Raw genomic sequence first — 15745 nt, 5'->3', positions numbered from 1 at the left:
TATATTATATATATTATATTATATATATAATATATATTTTTATATATGTTTATATAATATATATTTATATATATTTATATATAATATATATAATTTATATATATATTTATATAATACTTATATATATAATATTATATATATTATATATATATTATATGTATATATATTTATATTGTATATATATTATATATATATTGTGTGTATATATGTATATATTATATATATTATAATATAATATATATTATAATTATAATGTATATATAATATAATATATATAATGGAATATATATATTATATATATTATATATATATTCCATTATATATATATATATAATATATATATATAAAATCTCCTATATATTAAAACAAATTTTTTAAATGTTTGTATTTGAAAGAAAGAGAAAGTGAGAAAGTGGGGGAGGGGCAGAGAGAGCCAGAGACAGAATCTGAAGCAAGATCCAAGCTCTGAGCTGTCAACACGGAGCCCGATGTGGGGATCGAACCCACGAGCTGTGAGATCCTGACCTGAGCTGAAGTTGGACACTTAACCTACTGAGACACCCAGTACCCCTATACTACATCTTTATCCATTCATCATCAGTTGATGGACACTTGGGCTGTTGCCATTGCTTGGGTATTGCAAATAATGCTGCTATAAACATCGGGGTGCATGTATCCCTTTGAATTGGTATTTTTGTATTCTTTCGGTAAATACCTAGTAGTACAACTGCTGGACAATAAGGTAGTTCTACTTTTCACTTTTTGAGGGGCCTCTGTAGTGTTCTCCAGAGTAGCTGCACCAGTTTGCATTCCTACCAAGAGTGCAAGAGGGTTTCCCTTTCTCCACATCCTTGCCAACACCCGTTGCTGCTTCTGCTGCAGTAGACATGATACTCTTGTTTAAACCCCACCCCCCCCAAAGCGACTTCACCAAAAGGTTGCTACAACTGATACATGAATTTAATAAAGTCACAGGATGCAAAAATCAACATACAGAAATCTGTTGCATTTCTATGCAGCAATAGGGAAGCAGCAGAATGGGAAATTAAGGAATCAATCCCATTTACAATTGCACTAAAAACAATCAGATACCTAGGAATAAACCTAACCAGAGAGGTGAAATACTTGTAGTACTCTGAAGACTCTAAAACACTGATGAAAGACATTGAAGATGACACAAAGAAATGGAAAGACATTCCACGCTCGTGGGTTGGAAGAACAAATATTGATAAACTGTCAAAACTACACAAAGCGATCTACACATTTAATGCAATCCCTATCAACATACTGCCAGCATTTGTCACAGACCTAAAACTGATAGGGAGCCACAAAAGACCCAGAATAGCCAGAGCAACCTTGAAAAGGCAAAGCAAACCCGGAGGCACCACTATTTGGGACATAAAATTGTATTACAAAGCTGTAGTGATCAAAACAGTATGGTACTGCTACCAAAATAGACACATAGATCAATGGAATGGAATAAAATACCCACAAAGGAACCCACAAATATATGGTCAATTCATTTTTGATAAAGCAGGAAAGAATATCCATGAGGAAAAAGGCTCCTTAACAAATGGTTAGGAAAGCTGGACAACAGCATGCAGAAGAATGAAACTGGACCAGTTTCTTACACCATACCCAAAAATGAAATACAAACTCTCTGTCTGAGGCAAACCAGAGGGACTCTTAAATACAGAAAACAAACAGGGTTGCTGGAGGGGTGGGTGGGTGGGAGGATGGGTTAAATGGGTGATGGGCATTAAGGAGGGCACTTCTCAGGATGAGCACTGGCTGTCACATGGGGGAGATGAATCACTGGGTTCTACTCCTGAAGCCAAGACTATACTGTATGTTATGTAGCTTGTATTTAAATAAATTAAAAAATAAAAATTAATTCAAAATGGATCAAATGCCTAAATGTGCGACCCAAAACCATCAAAATCCTAGAGGAGAACACAGGCAGTAACCTCTTTGACATCCGCGGTAGCAACTTCTTTCTAGATATGTCTCCTGAGGCAAGGGAAACAAAAGCAAAAATAAACCACTGGGACTTCATCAAAATAAACACCTTCTGCACAGGGAAGGAAACCATTAACCAAACTAAAAGGCAACCTACAGAATGGGAGAAGATATTTGCAAATGACATTTCTGATAATGGGTTAGTATCCAAAATATAGAAAGAATTTATAAAACTCAACACCCAAAAAAACATATAACCCAATTTAAAACATGGGCAGAAGACATGAATAGACACTTTTGTAAAGAAGACCTCCAAATTGCCAACAGACACACGAAAAGACGCTCAACATCACTCTTCAAATACAAGTCTATACAAATACAAAATACAAAACTATAATGAGATATCACCGCACACCTGTAAGAATGGCTAATATCCCTGCCGTTAAATAACTTTTGAAGAAAGAAGTTTTGCAAGAGATCTGTGTTTTTTTGCCATGGGGCCTGTGACATCATTCTTTGTCTTTGGATAAACTGTTCCAAATAGCTTTGGTGTTGTAGTTATTATATTATAGCACAGTAAAATAAGTCTGCTATTATTTTAAAATTTTAATTTTTTTTTTGTATCAATGAAATCATCTGGAAAACCATGTGAAGTCTGTGTGCCACATTTTGTGAAACCTTGCCTTCAAAAGGACAAAGCCCTTCATGTCAGACATTATAAAATTACTCTAAGTTTTTATGAAAACGTCAGATTGCCAGTATCGTCATCATGTACACCATCAGTTTTCCTGGCCAACATTTCCAGATGTATTTACTTTGAGGATGACCAAGGGCTTCTTAGAACTGAATCCCGAAATCTACTGCTTATTAGAGTCAAAAGTAAGTTGTGGGTACACTCTGACACACCTTTTTGTGAAGATTAAATGAAGTTATACATGTATGGAACCTAGGAGAAAGAAGACACTGACATATAGTATACATGCTATCAATAGAGGAGTTTTTATACTAACTCATTCTTTAAAAAACTCAATAAATGGATCTCTTGTCCTAAGCGCGCACAATCAGTGGAGGGCCAGCTATTCACAATTATAGAGCACAGATCAAAATTATCTAGTTATAACAGAGCCATGACTTTTAACTTTCTGGGAATAGAAGATTAAGAACAGCGTAGAAACTGGAGGAGGTAGCTTTCAGAGTGATGGCATCATTAGAGGCATCTTGCAGGGAAGATGGGCACCTCACCAAATTTGAAATGATGCGGATCTGGAGGTTCCCCGCCATTTAGGTAGGGTCCAATTTCCAAGAAAGATGCAATCCAGAGACAGCTGAACATGGGAAACTCTAGTCCAACATTACTCATAGCCTTTCAGGTTCTTCAGATCCAGAGGATAGAAAAAGAGGTCTTACATGCCAATAAATTTTATGAAGCCAGTATATCCATGATACTAAAATCCAAGAGTGTATACGAAATAAAAGTAGATGCTAATGTCACTCATGAAGATATTAATACAAATTCTAACCTAATTAATATGATGTAGGTTATTCAGAAAGATCATAGATCATGAACATTCCCTCCCAGTAGCATATGGTTGACTTAAACATAGGAAAACATTAGGGCGCCTAAGTGGTTCAGTCGGTTAAGCGCCAGACTTCAACTCAGGTCATGGTCTCACGGTTTGTGGGTTTGAACCCCACGTCAGACTCTGTGCTGACAGCTCAGAGCCTGGAGCCTGCTCCAGATTCTGTGTCTCACTGTGTCCCTGCAACTTCTTGGCCGACGCTCTGTCTGTCTGTCTCTCTCTCAAAACTAAATAAACATTAAAAAAAATTAAACATACGAAAATATGTACGAAATTCATTACGTTAACAGATTAATGGAAGAAAACTGCTACAACCATCTCAATAAACGTTCTACAAGTGCTTGATGAAAGTCAACATATATTCAATAGAAATGTTGTTAGGAAACTAACCTAAGAATGGAACTTCTTTTATGTCACAGTAAATATAGTCAAATGCTAAAAATTTTCTAATTCCTACCAGAAATAAGACAAGGATGTCCATTATTTACCAATACTTCCCAACACTGTACTGGGTGGGTCTGTCCAATATTGTGAAATGAGAAAACAAAGAGGGGGGGGTAATGTTTAAAACAGCAGACACAAACTGTTAGTATTCAAAGATGATAGAATTGTGTATGTGGAAGCTCATAATGGATGTTGACATACACCTCTGGCATTAAATCCTATGTAGCAAGGCTTCTGGAGAGAGTATTGATGTACAGATATATCTGCACTTACCAGCTCAATCAGAATACAAAATTTCAAAAAATGACACAATTTTCAATAGCATCTAATACTTAGAGTAAGTTTAACACAGGGTTGAAAAGAGTCTTTGGAGAAAGTTGTAAGATTTTATTGAGGGATTTTTAACAGTGAAGTGTCCTTCCTACATGAGAGCAGTTTGCATGGTTTCAGCTTCTTCTTGCTTACACTTTCGGTTGTCCTTCACCTGTAAGACAGACACAGAGTTGGAAACATTACTCAGCAGAATTTATTTACATTAAATTAATGATATACAGAGGACACTATAGTTTTTATTTTATAAGATAGAATTCCAAGCGTATGCTTTACCAACATTTTTGGAACACACCACACTTTCTGTAGGTACAAGAAAAGAAAAAAAACACTTCAGGTTCAGAACAGATAAAATGAAATAAACCTATTAAAAGGTAGTTTCATTTTTTTATCTTTGTGTTTAGATTCAAGTTAGTTAACATCTAGTGTCGCACTGGTTTCAGGAGTAGAATTTAGGGATTCATCGCTTACATATAACACCCATGCTTGCACCCTACTTGATGTAGGGAGAGTGCAGAAACTAGAAACTAGACTATCTCTTGCCATTTTATCACTCAGTCATTTGAGCCTTCATTGGGGAAAGGTTTCAAAATGCACGTGTTCTGTAAGAGCCACAATAATTTAGAGTCTGACAAAATTTAAGAACAGGTATCCAGGTCTCCATAGAGAAAAGCCAACATCAAGCAGTGTGTTTTCTGGTTCTCAGTAGCAATGAAATCTCAACTCAGATGTTAAAATTTGACCAAAGATGTTATCTGATGACAAATAAATCATACAAAATGGAAGATTTTTGTATTCCATGTATATTATCCAATAGGACCACAGAATGCAAAACTCAGCAATAAAAACTGACTGCAATATATCTGGTTTGAAATCACTAAATATATGAGCCAAGATGCATTCAGAAGTGAAGGGATCCTCCCAGAATCACACAGCTTATGTTAGAGCTGGTATTAGAACCTACTTCAGTGCCTCAGCATATTTCATACAAACTGGTATTTACTCCAAATCCATTTTGTGGTTTTTAAAAGAGGAAATTATAGAAGATTCTGAATTTAAGTAGCCATCAGTTAAAGTATTTACAGTGTATTTTATTTATTTTTTAAAGTTTATTTCCTTATTTTGAGAGAGTGAGAGAGAGAGACAGCACAAATGGGAGAGGGACAGAGAGAGAGGAAGAGAGAGAGTCCCAAGCAGGCTCCATGCTGTCCGCACAGAGCCCAACGTGGGGCTCAATCTCACAAACTGTGAGTCCATGACCTGAGCCAAATCAAGAGTCAGATGCTTAACTGACTGAGCCACCCAGGCGCCCCAGTATTTACACTTTATAAAAAAGGAAATGGTTTCATTTTTTATTATTTAAGAAGGCTCTGACCCAATTTAAGTCTACATCTGATAGGGTATAAGTCAGGCAGTCAGGAAATTCGGGTCTGAACTACTTATGAAAGTTACCTTTATGTGTAAACTCTGTCATTAAAGTATCAATAAAGTCATATCTACATAAGTAAAGATATAATATTCAGGAAAATATCTGCATACTTTGCATTCTCAATGGATAACATATCTGCTTCAGGCATCTTCACGGGCTCCAGTGTTGGGACATCCGCCCCCTTCACATCACTGTCATCTTCACTTTTGCCCCCACTCTTTGGCACAGGCAGTTCCTGGATACCAGATTCCAGGTCAGGGCCTTACCAAAAAAAAAAAAAAAAAAAAAAAGATAATCAACTTAAGGAGTAAACATAAAATATAAAGAAAGAAGTGATAATATGTATTCTTGCCATTATATGAAATACAAGCCTGTAGACTTAGGGTAACAAAAAAAGCGATGGAAAGATGGACTTCCCATCTTTGTTTTCCTGTAATATGAAACCTTATTTCAAATAACAATCTAAAGAGAAACCACACTAAATCTACATTTGCATTATATTACCACAGTGTACTAAGAATAGAGAGCATCAGCTAAGAAATCTTAAATGTACACCATGCACAGGATTTTTTTTAAGTTTATTTATTTATTTAGAGAGAGAATGATCAGGGGAGGGGCACACAGAGGGAGAATGAAGAGTATCACAAACAGGCTCTGCACTCCTAAGTGCACAGCTGGATGCGGGGCTCAAGCTCACGAACCCTGATATCATGACCTGAGGCAAAATCTAGAGTGTGACACCTGACTGAGTGAACCACCCAGGCACCCTGCTCCATGGATAGGATTTTAATGAAAATTAAAATTTAATTTCCTGAACAATTAGCTGAGTGCATTTGTGGGCCTATGACAAATCCTACACTAGTGACATACATCTCCTATTGGAGCAACCTGAAAGCTATTTTGTGAAATTTAACTAGTTAGATTTAGGGGCAAAGTCTCTCTCTATAACTTATGATAAATGAATCATGCAGAGAACCAAGTATCAAAAATAACAGCAAAATATTAGTGACTTATAGTCAAACTTCTGTCTTACAGTGAGAATAAAGGGAGCAGGGTGGAAAGAAATTAATGGACTTTGTCATCAGTCCTATCGTAGAAACCTCTCACCAGCGAATTCCTGAAATAATCCATGGCCTGAATGATGTCAATAATTCCATACAAGTATTTGATGAAAATACTTTCTTTGGAAGCTGGTAATTTCCGTTTCATGATCCTTTTAAGATACTTTTGATTTTCCTAATCATAAGTTGTTAAACACCTCCTAAAGCCACTTAAAAATCACACTAATATAGTTTACCTATATGCCAGTCTCCCAAATTATACAGCGTTTCCCAAGTGTACCATATCAAATGATTAAGCAAAGGAAATGGTGGCTGTCATTCCTCGAGCCTTTTTCTGGAGTCTATCTCTTGCTCCACTGAACTTCATTTATTCCTGTGCCTGTACTACGCTATTTTACAGTACAGACACATTTGAGTCTTAATGCATTTTATACAAAAGCACTCACATTTTGGTATAACAACACAGATGGTAGGAAGTACAAAAACCGTGTAATGAAATCTGAGTTATGTCTCCATGTGTCAAGCAGTCTTTGGCAAGCCACAATCCCTGAACCTTAGTTTTCTTATTTATAAAATGAGGCTACCATCCCTATGCAAATCTTCTTTATTCCTGATGTTATAAGATATGCTGACTCGGCACTCTGCATACACTGTTAAAACCAGCTTACACTTTTGATGCAGGGAAGGAAAAGGCCACGCAAAAATGTTCTAAGAAGAACACATTCAACTAGTGAAAAAATGTATACTTTTGTAGTAAACAGTTTCCTCTGATTTAGAACAGACTGCCTGTTCAAGCAGATTAAATCTTGAAGAAAAAGGGGAAATTCGTTAGAGTGAATACAGCTGTAAACTATACTCTATTCACATTTTGAAACAATTTTCAGGAAATGGCTGAGATTCTCTTCTAAGGTTTTGTTTTGTCCTGTTACGTCATAATGCGTGATGCAAAAATATACCCTGTGCCCCCATAAGCATTCTTTTTCCCTTTCCCTTCACCTTCATCCAGAGGTGCTTCTTCAACTGCTTTCTCTCGCTCCGGCATAATATCCTGACACTCAGTGGGTGCCTCCCTTTGTTGAGGCTGCTCATCACTGGGCTGCTGGGCCTAGGGTGTGCGTGTGTGTGTGAACAAAAAGTTGCATTAATGCATGCCAATAATATAAACCTATGTTACGCATTTTATATCAAATAATAAATAAGTATAAAAACACTTATAAAATATAGTTCTATATTGTATTCCTAAAAGTTATATGGCCATTTATATACACATACATATAATGGAATATTAGTCATCAAAAGGTATTAAAATCTTGCCATTTGCAACAATGTGGATGGGGCTAGAATGTATTATGCTAAGTGAAAGAAGTCAATCAGAGAAAAACAAGTACCCTATGATTTCACTCATATGTGGAATTTAATAATAAAACAGAGGAACATATGGGGAGGGAAGTAACAATAAAGGAGAGGGGGAAACAAATCACAAGAGACTCTTAAGGATAGAGAACAAAGTGAGGCTTGATGGAGGTAGGTGGGGGTGGAGGATGGCACAGATGGGTGACAGGTGATAAGGAGGGCACTTGTGATGAGCGCTGGGTGTTGTACGTAAGTGATGAATCACTGAAGTCTACTCCTGAAGCCAATATTGCACTGTACGCTAAGTAAAATTTAAATTAAAAAAGAGTTACTCTTCCCACAGAGTGGCTACCCGGAAGAGGTACCCACAAGCACTCTGGAGGCTATTTTAAACTATGCTGGGATGGATACGTACAACTTGTTGTTAGTAAGCATGACAAAGGAGTCATAGGGTATATTTACCCAGGGAACACAAGTATGGAATCCTTCTGGTTCAATGTTTCCTGCCCCTTCCCAGCAAAGAAACTTTTATCACTGTATCTGTACGTTGGTAGGTCAACAAAATTTTCAGAGAAATAAACTGATGGTATAGAACATCAATTGCTGAAGTACTCACAGCCACAGGTGCAGCTGGCTGGTTAGCCTTGCCATCATCCTTTCTTTGTTTAGATTTAGACCTTGTTCTCACACGCCCACTCATTTTTCACCCTGAAAGTAGAATATCAGTATTTGGAAAATGTATTCTAAAGGCTAGGTACACCACCTCCAAGGCGTAACATTTTAATTTTTTTTTACTTTGAAAATACTTTCAAAATCAACCTTGCGTAAGGATAGTGTACATGCTGTGGTCACACCAAATAAACGGGCTGCAAGATCATTCACATCGGCCAAACTGGCAGTCAAATCACCTTAAGGACAGGAGAAAACGCGAGGCTTAGTTTCACAGCTAGATTCCCCATCATAAAGGCATGTGAGAAAACAATGCTGGATATTTAAACCTGAGTCGCTACTGTTTCCACATTCCCAGTTACTGGGCCCATTTTGCCTCTTAAATAAGGTTTCCTTGGAACACAGAGAAGTCTTAATCGTTTGCGTACTGCCTATGGCTGTCTTCCCACCACCAGGGCTCAAGGTGTCTAGTTTCGATACTGACCAGTGAGCCGGCTCCTCCCTTGACACCCTGCACAGTGCGATACAAATCTCCGGGACGCAGCTCCAACCCCACACCGTTCCCCGTTTCCAGCCCCACACACCGTTTTTTGTTTTTTGTTTTAAGTAGACTTCACGGCCATCCTGGAGCCCAGGTGGGGCTCGAACTCACCACCCTGAGATCTAGACCTGACCTGAGATCCAGCGTCAGCCACTTAACCTACTGACCGCTCCCCACCCCCGCCCACAGGCACCCGTTCCAGACCTGTTCTGTACCGCCTGGCCCGCCTCCCACCCAGGGTCCCACTGAGGACTCTGGCTTCAGTGCTCCGCCGGCAGTTCCAGGTGCTTGCAGGACTCAGATACCTCAAAGAACGCCCCCAAGACCCACCCTGTCTTCACCTCCCCCGTCCTCGGCCGCCAGCTGTCCTCACTTGTCCCCGTGCCACCGCCACGAGGACGAGGGCCATGGCGGCCGCGACGCCTGTGAGGAGAAGAACGCTAACTCCTAGCAACTTCCTCCTCCGAGGCCACAGATCTACCGTCCCGACCCGCCCGAGGCCCACTGGCACTCTCCTCACAGTCACTCACACTTAAAGTCCTGGAAGGACTGATTTGTGGACCTACCGGTTGAGGGCAGGCAGCCAGAAAGATCACGACACCGCCCACACCACCGCTTCTTCCTCAGCTCTGCTCACAGGACGCGTGGGCAGCAGGGCGCGTGCTCAGCAACGGTCTTTCTTAACAATGGGCATGCGCAGGAAAGGCCTGGTGCAACGTGTGTGCGTACTGACGTGGATATGTGCGTACTGACTGGGTGTATGCGTACTGACGTGGGTGTATGCAATGTTCGTGGACTTCTTCCCACGCCTGCAGCCAAGGCGTGGGAAGGCAGTGTCCGCAGAGTTCCCGACATGGTGCTTGAAGAGTGGCCTTTTTCCTCCTGCCCGAGCTCTCTTTTGCAACCAGATACTTTGGGGACAGACAGTTACAAGTCACCGTTAGTGCTGAATGTTTCTCAGAAAGATATCTGTAACAAAAATAGATACTAAGTACTTTAATACTATTTTTATACATGCTTTGATCAATCATTCCCTTCCATGCTTCTGGGTTTGCTGTCATACTTGAGTGAATTTGCTCTCCTCTGTATAATAAATACATTAACAACTGTTTTCTTTACCTTTTTTGCTTGTGTTACTGCACATTTAAACCTGTGGTTTGGTAACTGATTTCTCTAAGTACCTGTGGTCCTTCAATCAGTGCACATTTCAGAAGTTTCTATCCATATTGGTCCTGGGGTTTAAGCTCAGTCCACTGGTTCGTTACGTTCAGTAATGGTGACTATGCTTGTCATGTACTGTGCTTTCCAAAAATCAAACAACTTGATAATAAAGCTGACTTTACTGGATAACTCTGTCAGGGAAAACACTACCTGGACAGGGTCTTAGCAGAGTCTTTGAGGTGGCCGGACAGGAGAGATATGTATTCAAATTGTGAAGTCGGAGTAGAACAATTCTTTCAACGTTGGGGGAGGTTGTGATGAAGACTGAGTAAAAATAGGGCTAAAATGGTGTAGGTTTGGTGGACACAGCAAGGCAAGAATATTAAGTCGAAAGTTTCAAATTCCTTATGGTTGAAAAATGTCATTTGGCACTTTTTACTGAAGAGTTGATGGATCTTTCAGTTAGTTCCTGGAATGGACAATAGAGTTGTTTTCAACTTTTATTTTCCTAAGCAAGAGGTTTTTGTGATAGCAACGTTATGTTGATGTAGCTCATGGTGAGAAGGAAATATGGGAAGGGCAGGTAAAAAAAGGGGGCCAGCTAGATGTCCGAGACCAGATTTTCCCTTGCATGCTTTTGTCTTCTGTCATCTTGCTTACCTCCTGCATCTGTCAAGTTCCCGTGTAGCACAGTCAATATGTGCACCCCCCTTTTTTTCCCCTTATACCCCTACAATCCCACACATAAAAGAAGGCCAGACCCAGGGTTCAGGGCTAAGTCTTCTGACCTGATTCCACTGGGCCGGCACTGGTGCAGAATAAATAGTCTTTTCCAATCCCGAGTGTGTGTCGCTTGTCTCTTCCTGGCCACCAAGTATTTGCTGTAACATTTTTGGTGCATTGGTCAGGAAGCCCACAGCCGCGCTTGTCCTTTGAGTCACCATTGTCGGAGGCCAGCAAGAAGGCCACTCTTCTTGGGCCCCTGTGACAGAAAGGAAGGCATGCCACCGGTGATTTCACTGGATCCCCCCGCCCCGTCCCCCCTCGCAGGGCCTGACAATATTTGGCCACCACTTCGCTGAACGGACTCCAGGGGGAATAGGAAAATTCTGCCAGGATGGGACATCAGATTGGGTAAATGTCCCCGGGGACCTAGGACGGAATTCAGGCCTGCCCTAGAGGTGGAAGGGGAGCTTGATCACCTCCCTGGTGATATAGTCTCCACATAGGACAGGGAAATCCTGAGTGGAAATCTGTCATCTGTCTAAATGTGTGTGTGAGTGCCTATGCTCCACGTTTTCGGCTATGGAGCCTGAGTGGGTCCTACCCTGAGATTCCGTGAAGACCTCATATGGCTCAAGGCAGAATCAGGTCCGCAGAGGCCTGATACAAGTCTGGGGTTTTTACTGACCTGCCAATGCTAAGAGGTGTCTAAATCCCCATGAGAGGAGAGGCCAGGTGGACAAAATGACCTCTTCCCTCATGCTTGTCCTGCGACAGTGTTCACTGGGAGGTACCCATCTAGGATACCAGGATGGGGAGAATTCCTCAAAACCAACTGTTAGAGCCAACGGTCTCTGGTCAGTCTACCTCAGAACGGGGACCTTAAGAAATATTCCCCAGCAGCTGCCCAAACTCACTTTGTTTCAGGGAAATTCCCTGTCTGCTCCAGACTGGCATGGACTGCCTAATTCCACTAGTGGAAAACAAAACAAAACTTTTATTCTATCTAGATTTGCTGAAGGTCAGATAAGCTCATGTTATCTCTGTTCCAATTTGTTAGCAAAAGAATAACTTAAATAATGTTTAATGTTGTCTGTCTCATAGTTTTCATGGGTAATTGTTAAAATAGCTTTCAAAGTCTTTGGTGACCTAAAACGTTAAAGTTTTACTTGCATGATTAATTAAGATTAAATTCATTGTATGTCTAATGAGATAAAAGGCAAAAGCACTAATTACTAGATGTGGGTTTGTGCTTTTGACTTGTTGCAGAAAAACTAAGGATATTTGGGTCTGTTAAAAAAACATGTTTTGTGCTTAATTGATTCATAAGTTTGACATCTAAGGAATCCTGATGTAACAGACAGTTCACAATTGATTACTACTGAGTTTTCCCTGGAGACTATGGTTTCTAGGAGTTACAATTCTGCTAAATGTAATTAAGGCTGATGGAAATAAAAAAACAACTCTGTATGTAAAAAAAGATGGATATGTAAGAAAAATATAAGGAATGGAAATACATTTTTGTGAAAGGTAAAAGAAAGTAATTTTGTCCTCAATGAGACTGGCTATTTGGAGACAAATGGCTTGGGACAAAATCTGAATACAAAGGAAAGTTTAGAAGGTTCATGAGGGAAATCTTTAAAAGGAAATTTTATATTAAATGGATTTTAAATATACACTGGTTTAAGATTTTTAAAAAATCGAGATACATGTAAGTACTGTAAGGTGGATCCTGATTTAATGGCAACCCGTTCTGGAGGGGAAACAATTAAGGGCCCCTTACCTGTATCCAAAGCAGACCTAGAGAAGGAGGAAAGGAAGTCTTCCACCTCCACCTCCTTGGGTTCTCAATCTATATAAAAAGTGCAGTTCTGCTCCCTACTGCCCACCTCATCTGGGCCCGCCCTGTAATATAACAGACATGTTTCCCTTATGAGAAGCTAGAATGCCAGAAGGAGAAACCTTTTACATTACAAGCTTTAAGACAGATAAAGGAGAAGTAGATAAATGTTCTCATCGGATAAGTATATAGAGGTTTTTCAGCATATTACATATGTTTTTGAGTTGACCTGGAAAGATATAATGCTTTTGTTAAATCAGACTCTTAATGAGACAGAAAATTGTGGGGTTCAGGCAGCAGCTAAGAGATATGGGGATGGGCAACTCATTAATTACCATGGGACTGGAGGTCCTATAGGGAACTTGCAACTCCCTAACTAGAACTCAGGCAGTTCCACCTCAAAATCCTGATTGGGGAATGGTATTGCTGCCACTTCCAAGCTTGTATTTTAAAAAACATTAAAATATCTAAGACTCAGCCCCTAAATTATACTAAATTAGCCACTATTTTACAAACACAGAATGAGAGCCCAATAGCCTTCCTACAGAGGTTGAAGGAGACCCTCATTAAATATATGGCTATCTCCCTTGACACCCCTGAGGCTGAGATTATTTTATTATGTTTTATTTATTTTATTTCTTTAAATATGAAATTTACTGTCAAATTGGTTTCCATACAACACCAGTGTTCATCCCAACAGGTGCCCTCCTCAATGCCCATCACCCACTTTCCCCTCCCTCCCACCCCCCATCAACCCTCAGTTTGCTCTCAGTTTTTAAGAGTCTCTTATGGTTTGCCTCCCTCCCTCTCTACCTTTTTTTTACCCTTCCCCTCCCCCATGGTCTTCTGTTAAGTTTCTCGGGATCCACATAAGAGTGAAAACATATGGTATCTGTCTTTCTCTGTATGACTTATTTCACTTAGCATAACACTCTCCAGTTCTATCCATGTTGCTACAAAAGGCCATATTTCATTCTTTCTCATTGCCAAGTGGTATTCCATTGTGTATATAAACCACAACTTCTTTATCCATTCATCAATCGATGGACATTTAGGCTCTTTCCATAATTTGGCTATTGTTGAAAGTGCTGCTATAAATACCGGAGTACAAGAGCCACTATGCGTCAGCACTCCTGTATCCCGTGGATAAATTCCTAGCAGTGCTATTACTGGGCCATAGGGTAGATCTATTTTAATTTTTTGAGGAACCTCCACACTATTTTCCAGAGTGGCTGCACCAGTTTGCATTCCCACCAAAAATGTAAGAGGGTTCCCATTTCTCCAAATCCTCTCCAGCATCTATAGTCTCCTGATTTGTTCATTTTAGCTACTCTGACTGGCATGCGGTGATATCTCACTGTATTTTTAAAAATATGTATCAAAACCAGATAAATCATGTTTTGATTTGTATTTCCCTGATGAGGAGTGACATTGAGCATCTCTTCGTGTGCCTGTTGGCCATCTGGATGTCTTCTTTTAGAGAAGTGTCTATTCATGTCTTCTGCCCATTTCTTCACTGGATTATTTGTTTTTCAGGTGTGGAGTTTGGTGAGTTCTTTATAGATTTTGGATACTAGCCCTTTGTCCGATATGTCATTTGCAAATATCTTTTCCCATTCCGTTGGTTGCCTTTTCGTTTTGTTGATTGTTTGCTTTGCAGTGCAGAAGCTTTTTATCTTGATGAGGTCCCAATAGTTCATTTTTGCTTTTAATTAATTCCCTTGCCTTTGGAGACGTGTCAAGTAAGAAATTGCTGCGGCTGAGGTCAGAGAGGTTTTGTCCTGCTTTCTCCTCTAGGGTTTTGATGCCTTCCTGTCTCATACTCAGGTCCTTCATCCACTTTGAGTTTATTTGTGTGAATGGTGTGAGAAAGTGGTCTAGTTTCATTCTTCTGCATGTTGCTGTCCAGTTCTCCCAGCACCATTTGTTAAAGAGACTGTCTTTTTTCCATTGGATGTTCATTCCTGCTTCGTCAAAGATTACTTGGCCATACTTTTGTGGGTCTAATTCTGGAGTCTCTATTCTATTCCGTTGGTCTATGTGTCTGCTTTTGTGCCAATACCATGCTGTCTTGATGATTACAGCTTTGTAGTAGAGGCTAAAGTCTGGGATTGTGATGCCTCCCGCTTTGGTCTTCTTCAAAATTACTTTGGCTATTCGGGGCCTTTTGTGGTTCCATATGAATTTTAGGATTGCTTGTTCTAGCTTCGAGAAGAATGCTGGTGTAATTTTGATTGGGATTGCATTGAATGTGTAGATAGCTTTGGGTAGTATTGACATTTTAACAATATTTATTCTTCCAATCCATGAGCACAGAATATTTTTCCGTTTGTTTGTATCTTCCTCAATTTCCTTCATAAGCTATGTATAGTTTTCAGGATACAGATCTTGTACATTTTGGTTAGATTTATTCCTAGGTATTTTACGCTTCTTGGTGCATTTGTGAATGGGATCAGTTTCTTTATTTGTCTTTCTGTTCCTTCATTGTTAGTGTATAAGAATGCAAGTGATTTGTGTCATGGATTTTGCATCCTGCGACTTTGCTGAATTCCTGTATCAGTTCTAGCAGACTTTTGGTGGAGTCTATCGGGTTTTCCATGTACAATATCATGTCATCTGCAAAAAGTGAAAGCTTCACTTCATTTTTGCCAATTT

The 15745-nt window shown here is 39.7% G+C and overlaps 1 protein-coding gene across 2 annotated transcripts; it reads right to left on the bottom strand.

Moving 5' to 3' along the window:
• Positions 1-4355: 4355 nt before the first annotated feature.
• Positions 4356-10055, bottom strand: LOC131502447 (P antigen family member 3-like). 2 transcript variants are annotated; one of them, XM_058713202.1, is made up of 6 exons: positions 9933-10024; positions 8976-9064; positions 8773-8864; positions 7800-7908; positions 5853-6003; positions 4356-4467 (listed from the first exon to the last, which is right to left on the bottom strand). In XM_058713202.1, exons 3-6 carry the CDS (start codon positions 8854-8856, stop codon positions 4464-4466), a joined length of 348 nt encoding a protein of 115 aa, XP_058569185.1. In that variant the 5' UTR covers positions 8857-8864; positions 8976-9064; positions 9933-10024; the 3' UTR covers positions 4356-4463. The 2 variants fall into 2 exon arrangements, with proteins under 2 accessions (XP_058569185.1, XP_058569184.1); XM_058713201.1 differs by lacking the exon at positions 8976-9064 and having other exon boundaries at positions 9933-10055.
• Positions 10056-15745: the final 5690 nt, after the last annotated feature.

The sequence above is a fragment of the Neofelis nebulosa genome, chromosome X, assembly GCF_028018385.1.
Source record: "Neofelis nebulosa isolate mNeoNeb1 chromosome X, mNeoNeb1.pri, whole genome shotgun sequence".
In the NCBI taxonomy this organism is placed as follows: Eukaryota; Metazoa; Chordata; class Mammalia; order Carnivora; family Felidae; genus Neofelis; species Neofelis nebulosa.
Note: the sequence above shows the minus strand (reverse complement) of the source record. Positions and strands in the feature narration are given on the sequence as shown.